The sequence below is a fragment of the Myxocyprinus asiaticus genome, chromosome 3, assembly GCF_019703515.2.
Source record: "Myxocyprinus asiaticus isolate MX2 ecotype Aquarium Trade chromosome 3, UBuf_Myxa_2, whole genome shotgun sequence".
Taxonomy (NCBI): domain Eukaryota; kingdom Metazoa; phylum Chordata; class Actinopteri; order Cypriniformes; family Catostomidae; genus Myxocyprinus; species Myxocyprinus asiaticus.
This window is the reverse complement of record NC_059346.1, coordinates 36,485,099-36,511,546: the sequence shown is the minus strand read 5'-3', so window position 1 is coordinate 36,511,546 and position 26,448 is coordinate 36,485,099. Positions and strand designations below refer to the sequence as shown.

At 36.9% G+C, this 26,448-nt stretch overlaps 1 protein-coding gene across 2 annotated transcripts; it reads left to right on the top strand.

Annotated features, from left to right (window-relative positions):
- Nucleotides 1-1,689: 1,689 nt before the first annotated feature.
- On the top strand, nt 1,690-25,611 carry dnajb5 (DnaJ heat shock protein family (Hsp40) member B5). Of its 2 annotated transcripts, none has more exons than XM_051658465.1 (4): nt 1,690-1,740; nt 5,283-5,538; nt 9,952-10,595; nt 24,001-25,611. In XM_051658465.1, the coding sequence occupies exons 2-4, from the start codon at nt 5,328-5,330 to the stop codon at nt 24,232-24,234; spliced, it is 1,089 nt and encodes a 362-aa protein (XP_051514425.1). In that variant the 5' UTR covers nt 1,690-1,740; nt 5,283-5,327; the 3' UTR covers nt 24,235-25,611. The 2 variants fall into 2 exon arrangements, with proteins under 2 accessions (XP_051514425.1, XP_051514432.1); XM_051658472.1 differs by lacking the exon at nt 1,690-1,740 and adding an exon at nt 2,409-2,534.
- The last annotated feature ends 837 nt before the right edge of the window (nt 25,612-26,448 follow it).

The following is a 26,448-nucleotide window of genomic DNA, read 5'->3' as shown; positions in this document are numbered from 1 at the left end:
CACCTGCTGTGATGTGGACAAGGGCATATGCAATGAAGAGTCATTATGTGTTCCCTGCAAAGAGCAGATTATCTCTGAATCACCATGATACTGCATTATTTCTATTTATTCACGAACTTGTTCTCACTCTGCTATCTCTCTACTGTTCTTTCTCAGTGCTTACCACTTAACAGCAGATAATTCACATTATAATAATTGTCATACTCTTCATCATCTTCATGAAGCAACATTCATGAAGTTCAGGTCTGAGATACACCCCCAAATTTGCTTGATGTATTGATATAATATTAAATGGATTCCAGTCATTTTCTCCTTTTATTATTCAAATTGCTTCACCCCTCTTTTCCCTTTTGTTTATCTGGACTGAGTCGTGGGGGCAATTACTGTAGCTGTGAAAGGAAGGACATTTTCTGCACCTCTCTTTTGCAGGTTCAGTGAAAGTTTGTGATCAGTTATGAGTTATACAATTAATTTAAAACAAATGTGCAGTTTTAACAAGACCAAGTAAACGAAGCCACCAACCCATATTTTTGAAATAGCTTTATGAGGACAAGGCTTACCAGATAATTATTATTATTTTTATTTTTTACCCGTTGTTGAAATGATTATTTTTTAAACTTCACATTTGGTTAAGTACAATGTATTGTACATCCACATTAATTGCATTAATTACATTAATTGTCGGACACATTAATGCAAGGATCTTTGTAAAGTATGTTTCCCATCCATAGACAGACTATGTTTTTGACCCCTAGAAAAAAGTATATGTGTCATTATAATGTATCTGTTTTGCACAGCTGAGCCTTCAGTGAGTGGACACTTATAATAGCAATATTAATCGAAATAAAACTTAAAAGAATATTTCAGGATCAATACGAGTTAAGCTCAATCGACAGCATTTATGACACAATTTTGATTACCACAAAAGTTTATTTTCGACTCGTCCATCATTTTCTTTAAAACAAATCTGGGTTCCAGTGAATCACTTACAATGGAAGTGAATGGGGCCAATGTGTAAATGTTAAAATACTTACTATTTTAAAAGTATAGTCACAAGACCTAAACAAAATGTGTGTTAACATACTTTTAGTGTAATAAAATTACTTACTAACCTTTTCTGTGTTAAGTTATAGCCAATTTTACAACTTCGTTGCCATGAAGATGTAATGTCAACAAACTTAAAACAACTGTCAAAATTATGATTTAAACAACTTTATAGCTCAAATAATACACAAGCTTTAATAGAAGAATCAATGTAAGTGCTTTTATAAAATTATAAGGACAATCTCTTCAAAGTTAGAAACACTGAGCACTCTCTCTCTCCCTCTCCCCTCTCTCTTTCTCTCTCTGGCTCTTTAACTTTGAAAGGGGCCCCTTTACTTTGCATTGTGAAGATTACACTCAAGTGAAGATAATTTGGATATATTTTTTATTAGCCTACTTAATATTATTCACCTTAAATTTTAATATTTCATTGTAATTTTTTATTAAAAACCTCACCACTAATTATCTTTAATGATAATGCTTTTTTATTTCCCCTTATAAGAAATTAGTAAGATATATTAACTTTACAGAGGCAGATATGATTCTGGAGATGTGCTTCATGGACAGTTGATTGAATGTGTCGAGTATGAGGGGGCGGGGTCAGATGGACACAATGGGCGTGGCTAAATGAATTGAATAGAATGTCGTGACTCGTGCAGCTCTGACCGGCAGACAGCTGAAGGAAACTTTCACACGGTAAGCTTGTGTTTTCAATTCTGTCTGCCTCTAAAAAGACAAATGAAACTAGTATCTATAGTGCTATTGTCTGCCTTTATCCTTTCCATTTCCTTGTGAGATTTTACAGGTCAGTCTGTTTTTTAGTTAGTGGTTGTGCTCGGAGAGAATTTGCTAAGTTCATTTTACACTGATATGTTACTAAACTACAACTATTACGAAATGCTATATAGGTTTATAATTCATAGTAGGCTAGTGATGAATATTATGACAATATCTGTAAATACATACTGCCTATTAGCAGATCATGGACTGTTATCAGAGTCTGGTTTTTGGTTTTTAATGGTTGTCTTCACTTGGATAAAAGTCTTAAAACCTAGTGAGCTTATAGCTTCCTACCTAGACAGCTCACTGGGTTTTGAGACGCGACCAGTATTCATTCCATCTTTGCCTGTGTTTAATTTAAGGATGCTGTTTAATTTCACTCTGGTATGCTCTTATCTTTCGGCTGTCTCACCCCTGCATGTCTGTCTGACTGTATGGTGGTGTGCAGACATTTATAATCCGCGCGACTAAATATAAATCTGTTTTTATGCTGAAAATACAGAAAGAGGTCAAGCTTGTCTGAACTGACGTCAGTTAGATATCGCTCATACAGTCACCAGCTCGCTCCTTTTTCTCCCATTGCTGGTCATCATGACATCATTAAATACAGGAGAGGAATACCGGGAGACCTCAGAGGGTTTGATGTAGCGATGAGGATCTCCTGTCGGATGCGGCAAACGGGCATCACTGTTCTGCAGATACTGTAACTGGTGAGCATTATGGACATGATTGGTGTCTCCTGTCGTGATCTGTCGAATAAACGTGGCTTAGTATATTTTAGTCTGAATCCTTTGGATTTTCCCCGGTCTAAACGGAAAAGATGACAAGCAACAGATCTGCTTATTTGCGCTTGCAGCTTGAGACGAAACCGCTCTGAGCAAAATTCTGTCTTTGTTAGGGGCCGTTCAGATCGCAAGCGTTATTGCGCTAAAAAGCTAGACGAGGCTCAAGGAATAGAAAAGACGAATTTGTCGCGAGACGCGTTTTTAAAGGTTGAAGTTATTATTTTGTCTTGACACGGCGTCTACATAATGCTGTGCTCTTGCACGAGACGCCGGAACAACAGCTAGAAGCGACGCAAAGATCAAAGACGTCCGTTTAGCGCAGGGGCCCCAAAGCTGGATCACTGTAGCCTCGAGGGCCACACTCTTAATTTTTTATAGTAATTCTTATATATATATATATATATATATATATATATATATATATATATATATATATATATATATATATATATAGCTCTGGAAAAAAATTAAGAGACCACTGCAAAATTATCAGTTTCTCTAGATTTACTATTTATAGGTATGTGTTTGAGTAAAATGAACATTTTTGTTTTATTCTATAAATACTGACAACATTTCTCCCAAATTCCAAATAAAAATATTGTCATTTAGAGCATTTATTTGTTGGTTTTTTCAGACCTCGAATAACGCAAAGAAAACAAGTTCATATTCATTTTAATCAACACTAGTGTTTTAACTTAGGAAGAGTTCAGAATTAATATTTAGTGGAATAACCCTGATTTTCAATCACAGGTGTCATGCGTTTTGGCATGCTCTCTACCAGTCTTTCACATTGCTGATGGGTGACTTTATGCCACTCCTGGTGCAAAAATTCAAGCAGCTCCAGATCATCACCTAAGTACTTTATAGTACTGACAACAAAAATTTTCATTTTACTCAAACACATACCTATAAATAGTAAATCCAGAGAAACTGATGATTTTGCAGTGGTTTCTTAATTTTTTCCAGAGCTGTATATACACTCACTGAACACTTTATTAGGTACATCTGTGTACACCTACCTATTCATGTGATTATCTAATCAGCCAATCGTGTAGCAGCAGTGCAATGCACAAAATCATGCAGATACGGGTCAGTTAATACATACAGGAGTTTCAGTTAATGTTCACATCAACTATCAGAATGGTTAAAAAATATGATCTCAGTGATTTTGACCGTGGCATGATAGTTGGTGCCAGACGGGCTGGTTTGAGTATTTCTGTAACTGCTGATCTCCAGAGATTTTCACACGCAACAGTCTCTAGAGTTTACTTAGAATGGTGCCAAAAACAAAAAATATCCAGTGAGCGGCAGTTCTGCAGATGGAAATGCCTTGTTGATGAGAGAGGTCAATGGAGAATGGCCAGACTGGTTGGAGCTGACAGAAAGGCTATGGTAACTCAGATAACCACTCTGTACAATTGTAGTGAGCAGAATAGCATCTCAGAATGCACAACACGTCAAACCTTGAGGCAGATGGGCTACAACAGCAGAAGACCACTTCAGGTTACACTTCTGTCAGCTAAGAACATAAAGCTGATGCTTTATGCAGTAACGCAGATCACTAATAAGCATTTGCTTGAAGGCATCTCAACACCATTATTGCAGGATAAACTATTATTTTTTTCCTATTATGACTGTTATAATGACAAACATATCTCCGTCGAGCTATTTAAATGAGTTTGAGACAGATTCAGTCTGTGATGAGTCTCAAGTGAGATACAGTAGTAAGAGCGTGCATGCGTTTCTATGCACGTGCACACAGACTGACCACCGTTCTCATGTAACATCAGATGTTCTTTGTTGTTTATTTCATTCGTTACATCCTTTTGCAGTTTATTTTTCCTCTAACTGTGCTGTTATTCAGCAATACAAAGAACTAGCGTAAATACTCTTTGAAAATGGACACACCAAAATGCATACACATTTGATGGGCTATTGATAAATAAATACAGTATTTGATGATGAAATCATAACATGGGCCGCAAAAGGCCTTGTGTTGAGTAGCGCTGGTGTAGTGGATGTTTACATAGAAAAACAACTGAAATACAGTGCAGACGGACACTATGAGAAATATGATTGTAGAATAGAATTGCAGTGTAATGTGTGTACTGTATATGCATGTCTAGACAAGAGTCATTACCCTTTACACAATATGCCAGCTGAATATCATCGACACTGAGTGCACCAGAAGATTTCAGCTCGTCTTCATATGAATATATGCCAATTGTTTTGATCTTGTCAAATTGAGTCCAGAGTATTAATGGGATATTACACCCAAAAATGTTATTGTCATTATTTACTCTCTTGTTGTTCAAAAGCTGTATGACTGTTTTGAGGGTGAGTAAATAATGACAGAATTTTCATTTTTGGGTGAACTATCCCTTTAAGACAGTTGCTTTTACTTTAAATGCCAAAGCTGTATGAACTTTGTTGCAAGTTAGTTCATACATTTAGCCTATACTCTGTGTCAAGTCCTGTAATTTATAGTCCTGTGTTCTTTGGTGATATGGTTGGTAAAACCAGTCGAACCCTCCAGGAAGGTCATTGTTATCACAGTATTCATAATGTTTCTATCCATAATGTTTCTATCCAACAACAAAATCTTGAAAATAACCTGAATGCATGTTAATTACTTTATTGGTTGCCTCCCTTGTTTTCGCTTTTGTTTTGTAGAGAGCTTGGGTGGTTCTAGAAGGACGCTATCTGTAAATCAAAGCCATGGGCAAGGATTACTATAAGATCCTAGGTATACCGTCAGGCTCTAATGAGGATGAAATCAAAAAGGCTTACAGGAGGATGGCCCTGAAGTTCCATCCAGACAAAAACAAAGATCCCAATGCTGAAGATAAGTTCAAGGAGATAGCAGAGGCTTATGAAGTTCTCAGTGACCCAAAGAAGAGAGTCATCTATGACCAGTACGGGGAGGATGGTGAGTATGGTTGGTGTATTTGTGTAATCTACACTATCTACTCTATAGATTTTTTTGACTTACCCTTGGGCCATAACTAAAGACCTTTAAAGATACTCATTGTGTAGCCAATTGTATGAGGATATTTGACTTGCATAGATGGTGTGTCTATCACACACCATGTATAAGCAGTCTGTTTGTAACTGGTGTTGAATACATATTCATGGACTAAAATAGGGGATCATCCCTTTCAGTCTTTCAGCCAATATAGTTTCTAACATTTAGAAGAAAACATTACAGGTGCTAGGAACAACAAGACCTTTCATGGACCAACACATAATTATGTTTATACCAGATAGGACAGCCCTTAGAAGGATCATTGTCTTCGCTCACGTGGCTAGACCACTGTTTTTATACACTGTCAATACAGCTAAACCACCTCTGCTTTTCCTAACAATCAAAATAACCCTCCCACACTGAAAGGTGATGAAGTTACTCTGACAAATGCAAACTCTATAAACATGGCACCTTTCCGAAAAAAGAAAAATGTGTGTTGAGACAAAGAGGGATTTCAAGCTGATCCTCTTCCCAGTTATGCCAGCATAATTTATCTATTTTTAGTCTGAATACACCTGCCAATTCCATCTTTACCAGTGTTAGTACAGAATTCTGAAAGTGCAAGGCAACACTTGATGTTTTTAGATCATAGAATCCAATGCACCAGTCCTTGCACCATTTGTCATTTCAGTAACACTGAGTGCACGCCAATATGCTGATAAATACCAAATATTTGCTTATTTGAAAAATCGGGCAATGCACAAAACAAACACATGTTTACATGAGATTTGAAATAATTAGAATATTCTCTGCTTTTGACATCAAAATGTAAACTGGCATGCACACAACTCTTGCGCACATTGGATAAGTTGGTAATGAATGCCGGTAAAGGTGTTTACATGCAACGCAAAATCGGCACCAAAAAGGACCTGTGTCCTTTGATTTCATTTAACGTAACATGAGATCACATTAAACTCTAATGATGATGCGCGAGAGCAGCTGAGGAGAAGAAGAATTACACCGCTCAGAGTCCAGATGCACTATAAACTTTCCAAACAGCTTCAGGTGATGTAGATCGCAAAGTATGAGGGAATTATAATGCAAAAATACAAAATGAGTAAATACAGAAGCACTCTGGTTGTGGAATATGTGGAGCTGGAGCAAAATGTACGTGTCGAGCGTCTTTTTTTCTGTGCCCCATGGGGATTAATAAAGTTCTTAACTTAAACTTAAAGGAAACACCCCGCCGTTACATCTTTAATGCAGTTATATTTAATGCGTTATAGCTTCAAATAATATGGAAGCTGATCATGTAAATAACTACGAACTCCAAAACTGGCATTTCTCTGCGGTCAGCACCTCTTCTATGAGTTGCGCGAATGTCCCAATCTTGGGGGGAGAGATTGAAACTATACCCGGCTGATGAACACTCTGTCGTGGGGGACACTCATCCCTCTAGCGCACGTGCTTAATGCAGCTAGATTATAACGTGATGGCTCGCGACTTATTGAATCATAATATATGTCACTGTGCATTTCTTATTGTGAAGAAAAGTGGCAATAAGCAGCTTTATTAAATTTTTTATTTTTTTTGTGAGTTAAAGACGGATTGAAGTGAACAGAAAGGTGAGAGAGGGTAGTCTTCACCCAATTATACACTGCAACAAAGTACTTTTTTGATTTGTTTTTGTTTTGTTTTCCAATATAAATATCTAAAATTCCTTAACAACATACATTTTCTTTAGCTGCTATACTGCAGAAGAAAAAAAAATTATTTGAGAATGTTGAATATAATATTAAAAATACAAATATTTTAAAATGTCTAAAAATCCTTTTAAAAAAGATGAATTCACCTCAGAAGCAGCATATAAGATATTTAGACTTGCTTTTAGAGAATAGCTCTTGAATATAAGTATATTTTGTCTTTACTGCACTCGCATAAGTATAACCAAGTGAAAAAATACACTTATATACAAAATAAACTTATATTTAACACACATTCTTTTAAAGCAAGTCTAAATATATTATATGTTGCTTCTCAAGTAAATGTATCTTGTTTTAAGGATTTTTAGATATTTGAAATGGAAAACAAGACAAACACTTGATAACAATAGGATTTTTTGAAGTGAATTTCTTTACTGAATTAAACTAAATAAAAAGCATTTTTTCCCCTTTAATTCAGTGAATGTCATTTAGAGGATTTTGTCTTCTTTAATGTTTGTAAGCACGTTTAATACAACCTTTTAAGTCGGGGCACAAGCTGAATAATCGGTTAAGAGCTAATGATTAATCGTTGCAATAATCGCTGAATAGTCGAATAATCGTTCTAATAATCGTTAGATTAATCGATTATCAAAATAATCGGGACACTTCACACAACTCATAGAAGAGGCGCTGACCGCACTGAGAAAGGCCAGTTTTGGAGTTGGTACTTATTTACATGATCTGCTTCCATATTATTTGAACTTTAATAAAGGATGCATTAAAGATATTATGGCATAGTGTTTCCTTTAAAGGCGCTCTGACATGCAAGTTTTGCTTAAGGGAACGGCAGCTCCGGCTCCACTGTTTCACAACGAGAGTGCTTCTATACTTAGATATTTGGTGTTTTTGTATAATTCCCTCATACTTTGCCATCTACATCACCTGAAGCTTTTAGGAAGGTTTGGAGTGCATCTGGACTGTGAACTGTGTAATTCTTCCTCTCCTCAGCAGGGGCAGGGCCAAATGAGCTTTGCCACCCCTCTTGCCACCCCAACTACCTGCTCTTTTCACACATTATCTCCTATTTCTATTCTTTGTGAAGTGGACACTTTGGCAGTAAAGTAAGTCAGTCTTTGTCTGAACCATCCACCACAAATCACACACCAGAGCTTATAATCTAACTGGAGCAAGCGTGCACGAGGGATTTATTCATCTTGCAGTAATATATTATCTTCTGTTCTCCAGGATTTCAACTACATGTTCTTTCCTAAATATTCTTCAGGATCAGACTACCAAGTGAAGCCAATAAAGGGATAATAATAGAAATGAGAAAGGCTTCTTGTTGAGAGTGCTTCTGTTTCTGCCCAACGATTTGAGCTCATGTTCTTTTATCATTCCACCCTGACAGGGGGTGGGAGAAAAGAGAGACTAGAGAGAGGATTAGAGAGAGAGAGAGAGAGAGAGAGAGAGAGACTTGGCAGGTCTTCTGATGAGCTGTTACACCTCAAAATGGTGAAATGTGAGCAGTTGCAGACTAAATCAAATGCTACTCCATTTTAAGTGATTAAGTAGGCCATCACTTGATAATTGGTGTCCTTCTCAGTTTGACATTTATAGTGGGTCTATGTACTGTAAGGCTTTCACTATAATCCTATAAAAAGTTGTGGACAGATTATCTATTTTTCTGTTGAGTCAAATGGCATTGGTATCACAGTCCAACAAGGTTGTGTGTATGTTAGGGATGTGCACGAGAAATCGATTAATCAAGTACTCGTTCAGCTTTAAATATTCGACTAGTAAAAAACACTACTCAAATATTGCAATTAGATTTTTCTATGTGCCTTCGCCAGCCGTGGGCAGCAATGAAAGCACTTCCCTCACTTAAACCTTGCCATTACAACTCAATCCATTGGTTGGCGCTGTAGATGCATGACGTTGTTTAAGGAATCATTCACCCAGAAAGGAAATTATGTAATTATTTAAAGTAATTGTATCACTTCAGAAGACCTTGGAATGTATGTTTCTATATGTGAGTGCAAATGTTTTTTTTTTTTTTTTTTTGTTTTTTCTCCATTTTTGAATCTAGATGTTGTTTATGCATATTGCTGATTTTTTAATAAGATAAACAGGTTCGAAGGATGAAATTAAATTCTAAATTTCATGTAATCAGTTACTCAATTTCTTATGTTAGAGTACTCGACTACAAAATTACTCGAAATGCCCATCCTTAGTTAATGTACAATTTTTATTTATTTTTAGGAAAAACACAATGAATATACCATAAGGAATTATATGATCTTGTTATCTAAAAATGTATTGAATATGCCATAATCACTGAAAAGTCATTCTTGTTAGTTAACAGTTTTTTTAGGAAGTGGCTCAAACGTAGGTTTTATCAGTGTCTAGCAGAGTTGACTGCAGTCCTAAATCCACTTTTCCCTCACAGCTGTGCCAGCCGGCGATGCCCTGAATATGGCTCCATCCGAAAGATATCTAAAGAACTTTATTTTAGACTAATCATAATGAGGTGGCAAAAATTTAAAAAGCAGTTTGTCTTTATTTTGATGCTCATTCTTGTTGATGTTTGCAAGAAATTCAGGCAGAACTAACTGTAACTAAAAATAAATGCAGAAAAATCCCTGATGTATTGTCCCCCCTCTGTATTTCCACCCAGGTTTGAAAACAGGTGGGACAGGCTCATCTAGTGGACAGGGGACTACATATCACTACACCTTCCATGGAGATCCACATGCAACCTTTGCCTCTTTCTTTGGAGGCTCTAATCCCTTTGATATATTCTTTGGCTCTGGACTTCAGCGGGGAACCACTAATGGCTTTGCAGACCATGGCGATCATGACATGGACATTGACATGGATGGAGATGATGATCCTTTCAGTTCCTTCAGCCACTTTGGCTTCAATGGTACCAATGGTTTTCATCATGGTGGAGGTCGAAGGAATCGTACTGAGCCCTTGCATGCAGGAGGCAGCAGGAGGAAAGTACAGGACCCTCCAGTGGTACATGAGCTTAAAGTGTCTCTAGAGGAGATCTTCCATGGATGTACCAAGCGGATGCGAATCACTCGCCGACGGCTGAACCCAGACAGAAGGACAATGAGGACAGAGGACAAGATCCTTAATATTGTCATCAAGAGGGGCTGGAAGGAAGGGACCAAGATCACCTTTCCCAAAGAAGGTGATGAGACACCTCAGAACATTCCTGCTGATATTGCATTTGTGCTCAAGGACAAAGGGCATTCACTCTTCAAAAGGGACAGCTCCAACATCATTTATACAGCCAAGATCAGTCTTAAGGAGGTATGTGGTCTTAATTTTTCATCAGTTTGATACAATCAGTTTTTAGTCCATTTGGTTTACACTATGCATTTTCCACTGTGCATTGACAGCATTTTTTTATTCCACTAACTTGCAGTCCAAGTTGACCTGTTTGTTTTATCAGTTGGCTGCTGTATCCCAAGAATAAGCAGACCCAGGTTTAGATTAGACAGGTTTACTGCAGTTTCAACACTGGACCACCCTGTGGCCTTTCTGCCCTCATTTACATGGACTTAAAGGGTGAATTAAAGGGCTTCATTCGGTATAAGCCCCATCCAAAATAAGTGCTGACCTTATTGACCTGCTCTGCTACATTATTCTCTCCATGTACATCATTGCTGCTTCTATTGTGATTTATTTTCCTACAATATTTGTGACCTACCATTTAATTGTGAAAAATGGTATTATATACACTGGCAGCCAAAAGATTGGAATAATGTACAGATTTTGCTCTTATGGAAAGAAATTGGTACTTTTATTCACCAAAGTTGCATTCAACTGATCACAGTGTATAGCCAGGACATTAATAACATGAAAAATTACTATTACAATTTGGAAAAAAAAAAAAAAAAATGTTCAGAACTTCTTAAACTTCTTCAAAGAGTTCTCATCAAAAAAATCCTCCACGCTTTGTAGATCCTTGGCATTCTAGCTGTCAGTTTGTCCAGATACTCAGGTGACATTTCACCCTGCGCTTCCTGTAGCACTTGCCATAGATGTGGATGTCTTGTCTGGCACTTCTCATGCACCTTACAATCTAGCTGATCCCACAAAAGCTCAATGGGGTTAAGATCCAAAACACTCTTTTCCAATTATCTGTTGTCCAATGTCTGTGTTTCTTTGCACACTCTAACGTTTTCTTTTAGTTTTTCTGTTTCAAAAGTGTCTTTTTCTTTGCAATTCTTCCCATAAGACCTGCACCCCTGAGTCTTCTCTTTACTTTTGTACATGAAACTGGTGTTGAGCAGGTAGAATTCAATGAAGCTGTCAGTGGAGGACATTTGAGGCATCTATTTCTCAAACTAGAGACTCTGATGTACTTATCCACTTGTTTAGTTGTACATCTGGCCTTCCACACTTCTTTCTGTCCTTGTTAGAGCAAGTTGTCCATTGTCTTTGAAAACTGTAATGTACACCTTTGCATGAAATCTTCAGTTTTTTGGCAATTTCAATCATTGTATGGCCCTCATTCCTCAAAACAATGATTGACTGACGAGTTTCTAGAGAAAGCTGTTTCTTTTTTGCCATTTTTTACCTAATATTGACCTCAAGACATGCCAGTCTATTGCATTCTGTGGCAACTCAAAAACAAACACAAAAACAATGTTAAGCTTCATTTAACAAACCAAATAGCTTTCAACTGTGTTTGATATAATGGCAAGTGATTTTCTAGTACCAAATTAGCAATTTAGCTTGATTACTCAAGGATAAGGTGTTGGAGTGATGGCTGCTGGAAATTGAAGCCTGTCTAGATTTGATCAAAAATGACTTTTATCAAATAGTGATGGTGCTGTTTTTTACATCAGTAATGTCCTGACTATACTTTGTGATCAGATGAATGCCATTTTGGTGAATTAAAGTACCAATTTCCTTCCAAAACGGCAAAATCTGTACATTATTCCAAACTTTTGGCCGCCAGTGTAACATTACAATGTGTTCATTGAATATAATGTGTATATAGGCGTATACAGTTGTGCTCAAAAGTTTGCATACCCTTGGAGAATTGGTAATATATGAACCATTTTTAAAGAAAACATGAATGAGCAGGCAAAACACATTTCTTTTATTTCTTATGGGATTCATATTCAACTGTAGGTTATAACAGAATGGCACAATCATAAAACAAAACATGGCAACAATGAAAAAAATGAAATGACCCCTGTTCAAAAGTCTGCAAACCCTTAGTTCTTAATACTGTGTATTGCCCCCTTTAGCATCAATGACAGCGTGCAGTCTTTTGTAATAGTTGTCTATGAGGCCCCAAATTCTTGCAGGTGGTATAGCTGCCCATTCATCTTGGCAAAATGCCTCCAGGTCATGCAAAGTCTTTGGTCGTCTTGCATGAACAGCACGTTTGAGATCTCCCCAGAGTGGCTCGATGATATTAAAGTCAGGAGACTGTGATGGCCACTCCAGAACCTTCACCTTTTTCTGCTGTAACCACTGGAGGGTCAACTTGGCCTTGTGCTTAGGGTCATTGTCGTGCTGGAAAGTCCAAGAGCGTCCCATGCACAGCTTTCGTGCAGAAGAATGCAAATTGTCTGCCAGTATTTTCTGATAACATGCTACATTCATCTTGCCATCAATTTTCACAGGATTCCCAATACCTTTAGAGTTCCCAAAACATCAGTGAGCCACCACCATGCTTCACAATGGGGATGGTATTCTTTTCACTATAGGCCTTGTTGACCCCTCTCCAAACATAACGCTTACGGTTGTGACCATAAAGCTCTATTTTGTTCTAGTCACTCCAAATTACAGTGTGCCAGAAGCTGTGAGGCGTGTCAAGGTGTTGTCGGGCATATTGTAACCGGGCTTTTTTGTGGCATTGGCACAGTAAAGGCTTCTTTCTGGCAACTCGACCATGCAGCTCATTTTTGTTCAAGTATCGTCATATTGTGCTCCTTGAAACAACCACACCGTCTTTTTCCAGAGCAGCCTGTATTTCTCCTGAGGTTACCTGTGGGTTTTTCTTTGTATCCCGAACAATTCTTCCGACAGATGTGGCTGAAATCTTTCTTGGTCTACCTGACCTTGGCTTGGTATTAAGAGATCCCCGAATTTTCCACTTCTTAATAAGTGATTGAACAGGCAAAACTGGCATTTTCAAGGCTTTGGATATCTTTTTATATCCTTTTCCATCTTTATAAAGTTCCATTACCTTGTTACGCAGGTCTTTTGACAGTGCTTTTCTGCTCCCCATGGCTCAGTATCTAGCCTGCTCAGTGCATCCAGGTGAGAGCTAACAAACTCATTGACTATTTATACACAGACATTAATTGCAATTTTAAAAGCCACAGGTGTGGGAAATTAACCTTTAATTGCCATTTAAACCTGTGTGTGTCACCTTGTGTGTCTGTAACAAGGCCAAACATTCAAGGGTATGTCAACTTTTGATCAGGGACATTTGAGTGATTTCTGTTATCATTATGATTTAAAAAGGAGCCAAACAACTATGTGATAATAAATGGCTTCATATGATCACTATCCTTAAATAAAAGGCCAAAATTTCTATGCCAAAATTTCACCATTTCTGCTAGGGTATGCAAACTTTTGAGCACAACTGATAAATATATATATATATATATATATATATGTATATACTCAAGCCTGCCAACCTTCAAATATGCCTTGACTTACATAGCATAGATTTACATAGCTGTCTACATAGGACCCATCATGCCTACTGACTGTATTGTCCCGTCACTACTCAAAGTTTTTCTCACTGCCACTTCAGTGTGAGAGTGCTGGAATGTCATGGTGCGGTGTCATACACCAAAGCACAGAATCCTCGCTTTAAGAAGGCGGGTTGAAAGAGTTGAACAGCACAGTTATAATTGTCATGTGACTGAGATGGGCGTGGCATTTTCGGTTGCACATTTAATATAGAATGCTAGATGTCCTGGAACCAGAAAACTGCATATTAATTTTAGATAATATAGTTCGCTTGTAGTTTGTCCATATTAAACAAACAGTTGAAAGAAAATAATACTTGGAAATTGAACAGTAAGATTTCTGCAAAATGTCTAAACAGTAGATGACATTTAAAAGAGGGTGCCAAACTTTACTTTGTTGTTTTAAGGCAAACATTCTGTTTTCATTTAGAAAGTTACAGATCAGACTCTCAGCTACACTGCTCAAATGCTAGTCTGAAGTGATTCTAATAAAAGCTTTAAAGCTTCAGAAAACTCTGCCCCAAGTCATCAAAAGCTGACACATGATTTGAATTTTTATCAAAGTAATGATTTATATATTCTATCAGTGTAGCATACATTTAATTAGATTTTAATGGGATGACCCAGCAAAAAAAGAAACTGCATATATTTCTGTTTGTCTAGTGACCTAGAAATCGACTCCGTTAATAAACTCAGTTTATACTTCATAGTGACAGCCTATCAGCGTATCATCAGAAATAGCCTTAATGCCAGTCTTGAGTGACCCTGATGTGTCTCAGAGCACACTGTCATTAATGGTCATTCCATTAGTGCTACATTTTCTTGCCTTTCTGTTGATATTACTTTGGCAGCATCTCAATTTTTGATGTCAGCTGTTTCAAAGAATGTGTCTAAAAGATTTTCAGGTCAACAGTGAAGGTTTTGAACCTCAGAACCAGTGTTGGGTAATGTTACTTTTAAAAGTAACTCGTTAGAATATTGTTACTCCTTAAAAAAGTAACTTAATTAAAAAGTTATTTTTTATGGAAGCGTTACGTAACTTTTGCGTTAATATTTTTCTCACAGCCACTTTCTCGTCTGCTATGCTATACATTCCTTACAAGAGATATTACAGGTCATGCTAGCTACTGAACAACACTCATGTCAAAACAACATAGTAAACAAACAGATATTTAGAAAGTAGGTCTTCACGTCATATTTATATTAAAGAATCAATAACATGAATATGCATTATTTGTTTTTCCATCAACATGGCAGCCAGTATGAATAATGAAGAATAACCACTGTCTTACCTAAAGCAGCAAAGTCCAACACTTGAACCTGCATCATATATGTCATCACATGCGGTGCCCATCGACAATTCCAGAGTCAACCTGAGATATTCTTCAGAAGTCAGGATAAAATTCAGTGGGGAATGCCAGTCTAATATGTTCAAGGAATAAGTCTGATGAATAAATGAAAATTTTTCACATAAGTCATCTCAGTGCACACTTGTTTTGAGTTGATCCACGGTGCGTACAGATGCCACAACTTCAAAGGAGCATGTTGATACAACTTGAATGGAATCGTATTTAATGCTACAAAAATGTCATAAAAACGGTTTATTTCAGGAATCAAACTACATGTTTATTATAAAACAAAAAATTTAGAATCTTTTTAGAAACTACGATATTTTCTCTGCATACAAAATCGATGTATAACGTTGCTCGGAGCCACTGATCCAGAGTCAGTGTTTCTCATCCCATTCTCCTAGTTACGGGGAGCTGTAACACAGAGCAGTTCGGCTGCATATGTCAGTGAATTGAGCGAGTATTTCACTGTGTATCATGTCGTGGCCAGTGGAAGACTGGTCTTATAATCCCTCTGCCTAAACGCATTTACTGATTTTTTTTTTTTTTTTAGTGCAGTGCGTATTAACACATGAATCAACCGTGTTTCACTCAACCGAATGTTGACCTCATATTACTCTAAAACATGAAATACACATGCACATTAGCAAGTTGATTGACAGGTGATGTCTGTATGTAAAAGGTGATTGGTTCTTTTACCTGCAGGTAGGACTTCCTTTCTACATCCATTGACCGTTGGGTGCTAGAGCTTCTTGGTTGGGCGTTCCAATTTCTCCCATTCATTTAAATAGAAGTGACTCATCTCTTTCTGCTAAATAGTCTCTGGCCTCACACTCTATATAGCAACAATACCAATCATGCACTACGTCTCCTCCCCGAAGTTTGCACACTTTTACTCCTAATTTCTCGCAATACAGGGACAGAAGAGGTGTACAAAAGCAATGTGTTATTTTATTTAAAAAGTAACTCCGATATAACTTTCTAAAATAAAATATATTGTGTTACTTTACTCGTTACTCAAAAAAGTAATCTGATTACGTAACACACGTTACTTTTATTGCGTTACCCCCAACACTGCTCAGAACCGATGTAAATTCAATGTTAAAAGTTTCTAGTTTAACACTGCTAACAGTTTCTGAGATGTTTTCAGATCAGTGATTTACTAAGGTCTTGCTCATTAGATGCCCAGAATGAAACTTGATAAGTGCCAGTGAACATCACAAACTGTTTTGCCATCTGGTACCATCTCATGTATACTGATGGCAAATAGCCCCACAGTTTTTCATTCGCTTATTTATTGTAATGCACAGATTTAGAGTTGATCTGGACTATTCTCTGGGGCACCTTGTATCCATTACAATATCAGTTGTCATTTAGGGTCACTCTCTGGTGCAACCCCAAGGCCCTTCTTTAAACAGAACTCTGAGATTCTTTAATTGCCTTCATGGTAATGAGCATATTGGTAAAACAGCATGATCAGCTGTATGGTCCTTGCATGCTGATGATTTCCATACTGTGCCCATTCACCTACTAATTACTTAGCAGTACTAAAGTGCCCTATGAGGCAGCAGTGATGAGGAAATGCAATTCCACATGATGAAATGAGTATAAAACTGGATTATTTAATACTAAGTTTAAAATGTGATCTTGGATCAACAAGTTAATTTTCTAATTTGAGCATTGTGCCTTAATACAACATTCCTGTGCAGAACCTCTGTATATCATACTAGTGATTCAGATGAAAAAGTTGCAAACTTGGTTGGGGAAAGCAGAGGTAATTGTAAAAAATGTTGTTCATTTATGAAAAAAATTTGCTGCCTAAAGCTTTTAAATGATCTCAAACGTCTTTGACATGTGAGCAGTCATTATCTGTGTTAATTAAAATTCTAACTTAAACAAGTCAGATACAATTAAACCAGAAGTATCTAAAGGTTGACATTACCTCCTTGAGGTGGCATGATTGTTGGTGCCAGATGGGCTGGTTTGAGTATTTCTGTAACTGCTGATCTCCTGGGATTTTCACACACAAAAGTCTCAAGAGTTTACTCCGTATGGTGCCAAAACCAAAAAACATCCAGTGAGCGGCAGTTCTGCGGACTGAAATGCCTTGTTGATGAGTGAGGTCAACAGAGAATGGCCAGACTGGTTTGAGCTGCCAGAAAGACTATGGTAACTCAGATAACCACTCTGTACAATTGTAGTGAGCAGAATAGCATCTCAGAATGCACAACACATCGAACCTTGAGGCGGATGGGCTACAACAGCAGATTACCACGTCAGGCACTTTATTAGGACCATAGTGTTCCTAATAAAGTGCTAAGTGAGGGTAGATTTGTGTACATAATGAATGTTAGTTTGTAAAAAACACAACATTTATATATTATCAATCACAGACTACACGTAAACAACATAAAATAAACTTTAAACCCCAAAGAGACACTTTATAAATGCAAAACATCAGTGAAATAAACCAGTAGTTTAAAAGCTATCCTTCATCCACACTTTTTTATTAACAGTTAATGCTAGCGTATGCTTTCTGCATTCTTCACATGCCAGTTTCAACTGAACATGCACTGTTGGCCTAGAGGAAGCTTTAAATTCATGCAGACAGGAACACTGTGGATATTTAGTTTTATTGTTACAAAATCAAGCCAGAGACAAACACAATATCAACTTTTAGAGGAGAGATAACCGTTTAACTGTTTATTTTTACTTAACTCGCTCAAATATGTTTTTTAAAAATGTATGTGCGGACTAATGAGAATCTTGGTATGGTATTTGTGGAAACGAAATTGCATTGAGTGTACACAGACCTGGTATGGGTAGTGAGTGCACTGTGCAAATTTCGTGTAATCAATTACTCGATTTTTATGTGTTAGAGTACTCAACTACAAAATTACTCGAAATGCCCATACTTATTTAATGTACAAATTGTATTTATTTTTATTTTTTTTAAGGAAAAACACAATGAATATACCATAAGGAATTATATGATCTTGTTATCTTAAAATGTATTACCCATGTTACATTTATTAATTATGTCATTTTTCCCTGATCTCCCCTACTGGCAGAAATATTTCAAATGTCTGTAGTAGACATGGTTCAGACATGAACCTTGTTTTAGGACATTAAGCTAAGGGTGCCTTCACACTAGCACTTTTCGTGCACACCCGGGTTTGTTTGATGCAAAAGTTTGGTTCGTTTGGTTGATGTAAACTCTGTTTTCTGAATTTGTGTACTCACACCCAAATCTGCTTGAAAGGTGCTGTTGAGTATGTTCATGTGAACTGCGGTACAGTTCACTGCTAATATATATGCAATCATACTAAATCGGGGAAGTGAACCGCTATTGATGACGTATAATTGGCATCTTTGCATGTCCTCGGTTGCAATTATTATGATATAATGCATTTGTCATACCTTTTTGTCTCTAAATAAATCTCCTTTAGAGACAAACATTAACATTCTTCACATCTTTGGACATTCAATGCATCCATGGCAGACAAACGCAAGTTTTGGTGGTAAATCCAAAGAGACAAATATTTTAATAACACCTGAGTCCTGAGTCTCCTGAGTCGTTACCTACCTAGTTACTCACATTGGTGCTTATGTTGATCAGGCTGCGATTTGGACCAAAATAATATGATGTTAACAGAGACCAGCTGGGGCAGGGAGAGTGCTGGGAAATCAAGTTTGGGTTCAAACCAAGCAGCCTTGTGTGAAAGCACCTAAGCCTAGTTGCTGTTTGGGAAACATCATCATCAGCCAAAGTTACAGACTGGGTCATCCGAGGAGATGGCTGGCACCTTGTCATGCTCAACTGTTGAAGAATATTAGTACTGCCTTCTTTCCATGAATACCCCTGCCTCCCATCCTCCTAGCCCACACTGCTGCTGCCTGTAGGAAGGAGCTGATGTCATTGCTAACACATTTTCTTGTCTCTTGAGGCAGCTGCTAAGCAGACCTGTCTGGCAATGTTTGTGCTTGGTATTCACAGAAAGTTCACGAAAGCTTCTCCAGCATAAGCTCAAATGCAATAACTCTAGGCTGTTCAATGCACAAATTGTAATCCTTAATCTTTTAAAGTCTTGAATTAATCAATTTAATATCCTGTTTAATATCCTGATCTTTAACAGTCAGGAACTTCAGCTAAGATCCAGGAGCTGAAAGTGAACAAAAAATTTTATATTTAGAATTATTTTCTTACCACATATAGGCAGTGACTTAAAAATAGCTCAGAGGGTGCCAACAATATTTCACTAGCATAATTAATACAATGACTAAAAATGGATCACAAAAGAATTCTTACTGAAATACTTGTAACAGAAGAAATGAGGCACTTAAATGACTTTGCTACTTGTGCTCCCAAGTAGCAACACAAATTTTCCCATCATGAAGGGTGCCTGGCATCTCTGGCAGTTCAGTGGGACATGGGCCTGAAGGTGAACAACCTCAGACAAGTGGTCCGCTGCATCCTGTTACACTATTGTAAAATGATGTGAGTGCCAATCCAGCTAATGTGGCAGCCATCTTGGATCTATGCTGACAACTGGTGGTAATCAGAAGGTTGCTGGTTCGATCACCACAGCCACCACCATTGTGTCCTTGAGCAAGACATTTAACTCCAGCTTTGGATAAAAGCGTCTGCTAAATGCATAAATGTAAATATTTGGATACAGCAGTTTTCAGTTACCATTGCCATTGTAGAAAAGGGTGATTCACAGTCAGCCATGATATATATTCCAAGAGCAAGGGTGTCCAATAATCAGGGGTTACCGTGATAGTCACAGTGAAATCGGAAACAGTAGGTTGACTTTTTTTTTTTTTTAAACTAAAATTGTTCTGTGCTTACCCAAATTCAAAACACTGCCCCCAGTGGCCAAAGCGCTAAGTGTTGTTGGTCGTATGGGCATGTGTGAGCTCCATTTTCTGGGTGTAAAGTCCACGGATGGGCGCCATTAAGTGAGTTGCGAAGTGAGTTGTTTGTTTTAGCTGTACAAGCTGTAATACAGTCAAGAGGAAGGCACAGAGGAACCGTACGCCCTAACCCAAAAACTAAACCTAAACATCACTGGAGTAAAGATGTTATGTTAGAGGGAAAAATGCAACCTCTGAACATGCAATTTCTGTCTGGTTTCAACATGGGACCCAAACTCAGGTCTCCAACACTGCTGATGCAACGCACTTCTGGTCACGCCACAAGGGAAGGCAAACATGCTGGAGCCAATGCAAAAATGTCTGATAGTAGATGCCGCTTGTCAGTGAGTCAGCATCCTAGGGTACCGGAGCTCTCGGAAACAACATGCCGACTTCCCGTGTGATCATGTTGGTTTGGTTGGTCATGTAATACTTTTATTAGGCTACTGATATGGTTCAAGTCTTCATCTCATGTGGGTGCAGTGTTGGGCAAGCTACTCAAAAAATGTAGCAAGCTAAGCTACCAACTACTCAACAAAAAAATTTTTTAAGCTAAGCTAAAAGCTTCACTTCAGAGAAAGTAGCAAGTTACACTACAAGCTACACACCAAAGGTAGCTTGCTATATTTAAGCTACTTCATATGTTTTAGCATACTGTCATAGACAAAGCATCTAAAAGACTTATTCATTTATCGCGATAAAAAAATCCACAATATCAATGATAAGCTTTTGAGTAATTTTCGATATTTAGCCTGTGTTCTACATCTAGACGATCAGGTGTGTGTGCTAAAAACGCAAGCAGTTCTGCTTTCTCAGACTCTGTGAAGTTGCTAACATTAGCTGCCTAGCTAATGATTAGGCTACGCCAGTCACCGCAGTCCAACTCTGGGTTCAGACACCAGATTGATTCCATCCGGACCGCAAGATGTCATGACAATGGTTGTGCCCTCTAGTGAACGCGCAACAAGACAACAGTGCTGTGCACACCAGATCTGATCTTTCTACGCTGTATTCTTGAATTTTTTCTCTAGCACCGAACAAGCTTAATTTATGCCCTGTCCCATTCTGCACGTGTTGCCTCTTTTCTCCGCATGTGAGTAGACATGAGGCACCGCATAAGTTAACGTGATTCCAAAGCATCTTTAGACTATAACTCGAACCCTTTCTGTTATAAATTGACCATAAAAGTGGAACTTTGAGCAATCTTGAGCATTACATTAGGACTTAAGTTCTAAGTCTAAGGAACAAGAATGAGCAAAATGTTTATATATGTTCATGTACCTTGTAATGAGCTCTTGAGATCAGTTTTTGTTCCAAGGAGCTAGGACCACCCTGAGCCGAGATATTGAGGTTTCCGTAAACAGTTGTATAACCAAAATTTGTCATGTGCCATGACACAAAGATGGCTGTCATGGCTAAACCAAGTAAAATTTAAATAAAAAACTGGTGGTTTTGCAATACCAATACATAGAGGTAATCAAAAATTATAGGAAAATAAAAAATGGTCAAGCAACCAACTTTACAACTATTGGACCACTTGAGATGGACTGACCCTTTAGGATTTATTTTTATTATTATAATTTTTTCCTGCCAACTTGGAAATAAAAAATTAAAAAAATGTGCAAATGTGAATGTATATCATGATAAATATCGATATCAAACGATATGAAAAAGAATATTGTGATAATATTTTTGGCCATATCGCCCAGCCCTATGTTCAGTATGAAAAATCACTATTTGTACTTTTTATTTTTCATATTTATACTACTACCTCTACAAACCCATACCCATTTGAACATAATTTCCTTTGCACATTCCCGTATAAAAACTGTACATATACTATTCATCTTATCCTGTAATTCTGTGTCTAGCTGTTGAATTTCTGAAGCTTTCATTCATATACATTTGAATGTACATGGTGCTTCAAGGTAATTCAAAGAATACCATGGTACTACTATGGTACTTCACTATGACTACCTTATTCGTATACTACTGTATTAACATGGTGCTCCCAGGTAATGGTCCAAAAAACATGGTAATGTCGTGGTACTTTTTATGTGTTTTCGTGTAGTCTACTAAGCGTTTTGATACTCTTTTCAGAATCAGCTTTATTGCCAAGTATGCTTACACACAAGGAATTTTTCTTGGTGACAGAAGCTTCCAGTGCACAAACAATACAGCAACAAGACAGAGATAATAAAAAAATTGAATAAAAATGAAAAGCAAATAGAAAATATAAGTATATATAGAAATACACAATAAGACCAAATAAAATATATATATATATACTGTATATATGTATGTACAAATACAAATCTGTTATATACAGGTAGTGCAAGGGAATGAAATGGCAGAAGAGGTTGGATGTGTTGGATAAATATAAGAAAGACTAAACTGTGTATTGCACATAGTTATTGCTCCATGGGGCAGTTTTAACTGTTCATGAGATGGATAGCCTGAAGGAAAAACTGTTTCTGTGCTTGACGGTTCTGGTGCTCAGAGCTCTGAAGCGTCGACCAGAAGGCAACAGTTCAAAAAGGTAATGGGCAGGGTGAGTGGAGTCCAGAGTGATTTTTCCAGCCTTTTTCCTTACTCTGGAAGTGTATAGTTCTTGAAGGGAGGGCAGGGGCAACCAATAATCCTCTCAGCAGTCCGGATTGTCCTTTGAATTCTTCTGATATCCAATTTCGTAGCTGCACCAAACCAGATATTTATGGTGGTAAAACCTCTTTACCTGCAGTGCCATTCATGCTGTACACGTCTTGAACTTATTAAAGACCTTCTTCATCATAGGACCCATTTGCAGGTTTGGTTTCCATTGATCGTAGATTCAATGCAACCAGCGTTATCATTTTTTTCCGTGTTTTAAAATATTCCGTGACCATGTTAGCAAGCAATATTTTTTCAAAAGTACTATTAGTTTCTTTGTGTAAAAAAGTTTAATCAGAAAACAATTAATAAGTTCCCCTTTTAAATCAAAATTATTGTGATGTTCATTGTTTAGAAGGCTATAAATATTGCATTTAAGCTTCCAACTGTAATTCGTATGTTTACCAATGTTGACTGTATCTTGTATTTAAAAGGCTTGGGAAGAAGATTTCATTTCTGAAAAGTACAGTTTGTATTCACAGTACATCAAAAAACCTTTGCCATCTGTGGAAGACATTCTGAATCCGTTTTAGTTTAGTGTTAACCTTAAAAAAAAATTTATTCTTATAACAGTCTTAAATCAGACTCTCTGACAGAGTTGCTCACAATTTATGATCTCAGCTGATTTTTAGTTACTTCATTAGGTCTGTGAAATTAGAGCAGTGGACAAATTTAGATTTCGGTGCACTCAGATACCCCCTCTGCTGCACAACACATCCACCCACACACTTGGACATCCCCACATGCTTGCCCGTGTTTACGCAAGCCAAGTAAAAAAAAACTTTAACAGCTCCTGCATCTACTATCAAGTGTATGATCCAAAGTTATTGTGCAATTATTAGTCAGTCCTTGTAAAAAAATAAATGCAAACATTTGATTCCATTTTGTCTTGTTTTTATATTTGTTTTAATAGAACATGTCATTTTTAATAATACAATTATTATAATTTTTTTATAGTAATTTTATTTTTTATACTAAAATCACAGTCATTTATATCACCTTCTAGATTTTGTGCTTAAGTGTTAAAATGCCATCAACACCTCTTCTCTGTACTGACTCTTGATTTTGTTTTTATAGGCATTGTGTGGCTGCACAGTGAACATTCCCACCATCGACAACCGAGTGATCCCATTGCCCTGTAACGATCTCATCAAACCAGGCACAATCAAGAGACTGCGTGGGGAAGGTCTACCTTTCCCAAAAAATCCATCCCAGCGTGGGGATTTAATAGTGGAGTTCCAAGTGCGCTTCCCAGACAGAATACCACACCAGTCCAGAGAGATCATCAAACAGCACTTACCCCAGTCTTAGAGAAATTGCAGAAGACTTCTTTGTGCTTTTATTTGTTCAAATACAAATAAAAACGATCCTGAATTCGAAGAGTGGCAAATGTGTGAGAAGGACCAGAGGCTCATTTGATATTTTGATACAATTTTGCATTATTTATTATTATGTTTCCTGTTTTAAGTGGTTTGCCTGTGGATTTCACCCAGGACTTGTTTTTGATTTTGAGGAATAATCTTTTATTATTTATTATTTCATCAACATGTTGAAGGCAAAAGAATACAGTAAAGACAAAATGACTGATTTATTGGATGGAAGATTGATATTTTTGGTAGTATTTTGGTGATGAGGACAATAACTGGGTATTCAGATTCAGATCTGAATTATTTTTTAGCCAATTAAACTCATTTCCATTGTAACTGATAAGCTCATTTTTAATGTTAAAGTATATAAGACAACTAAGTGTTGAAGTTTTAGGATTTTTGATCAGCATAAACAAACTACTGTTCGGTAACTTCTTTATATATTTCCTCTCCCTGACCCACCTCAGCAGTCTACGGGTGCTTTCTTTTAGTTTTTGAAGTGCAAGGTGCTGCAATTTACAGTATGGTAAACCTTTAGAGGTGCAATTGCAAGATTGAGAACATTTTGAGTGCCTTAATGTGGCTCAAACCAACTGTTTTATTTGAATTAGCAAGGCATATTGACAAAACTGTGTATTATTACAAGTGCTGCAATCAGTTTTTCTTGTCATTTCAGTTCCCAAAATAATTTATTGCAGTAGCCATCTTTAAAGGAATAGTTCACCAAACTGAAAAAAGACTGAAATTTAAGTTGTTATTCACTGAAAATCTTGTCTTCTTTGTTTACATCTAGCCGGAAGGGCAGCACACTTGACACCAGAAGGAGAAGAAATTGCAAACTTCATTGGTTTCGCATAGCAGTGAATAAAAACTTGAATATCAGTCTGTTACTATTATCAATATATAGGATGCTATTGCTTTAGAAGGCTTGGAATATAATAAATCAGGTGTATGAACTACTTTTATTCTCCACAGAAGAACTAACATGCAAACGACATGAGGGTGAATAGATGATGGCAGAATGCTTATTAATTTATTCTATTATTCAACCCACACATTAAAAGGGAGTACAAAGATTCTTTGAAGTGCTTATATTTTAGCAGTATGCCAGTCTTAGCATGTTAGGATGAAAATTTTATGAACATAAGTGAATGAAAGATCGGAGTATGTTGCTTCATGTTAAGTCGTCATTTTTATTTGTATAGCACTTTTCACAACACACATCGTTTCAAAGCAGCTTTACAGAAACCTGTCTGAAGACCTCTCTGACACTACAGAGAACTGTAATGTCAAAAGATGTTATTTAATACTTAGAGGTAAGCACAACTACAATTTTATATATATATATATATATATATATATATATATATATATATATATATATATATATATATATTTTAACAAAGTTATAACGAGGGATTTATTTGATTTTCAAGAACATTTTTCAGCTTTTTCATACAACAGTTTCAGTATTCTGTATTTTACACTTTTAAATGTGAGAAAAGTGAAATGATTTGCATTAGTGTCCTGCATTTTATTTGAAAACAAAACTGTATATACTGCGTCAAAGCCTCCCTTTCAATGGATTTGTGAAGTACCATCTTTCTACAATAACAGCAGCCTTTCAGTAACAGTATTTTCTATGGGTAAACAATAATTTGCCTTTTTCAAGGAGCCATACAGGTTATCTCTTATACCGTCAGAACTGGTCCTCAGAACATTGTAATTTAGTAATTACGGTAAAAAGAAATTGAAAGTATAGGGGAAAGTACAATTTTTGTTAAATTGTTTTGTTATGTGCTGCTTGACTTTTGGATTATATCATTTTACACAAGACAAGAGTTCAGTCACTTTTGACTTTTAATTTAAATGTCAAGTTTGAGTTTTTTTTTTTATCACTTCTGTCATCATATGTATAAGCATTAAATCCAACTCTGTGCCCATCGCAAGGATAAAGCAATGCAGAAAGCAAACAGTTTGTTAGTTTACTGTGACTGAGAAAGTATTGGCCCTGAAGGTTGTGTAAAGAGTGCTGTTTGGACTCTTCCATTTTCAGTAGTTACAGTATACCTTTTCTGGTGCTTTGTATATGTTTTACAAGAACGAGAAATAAACCAAAAATCTTGACAGTAAAGAAAAATAATAAGGATCACTGTTT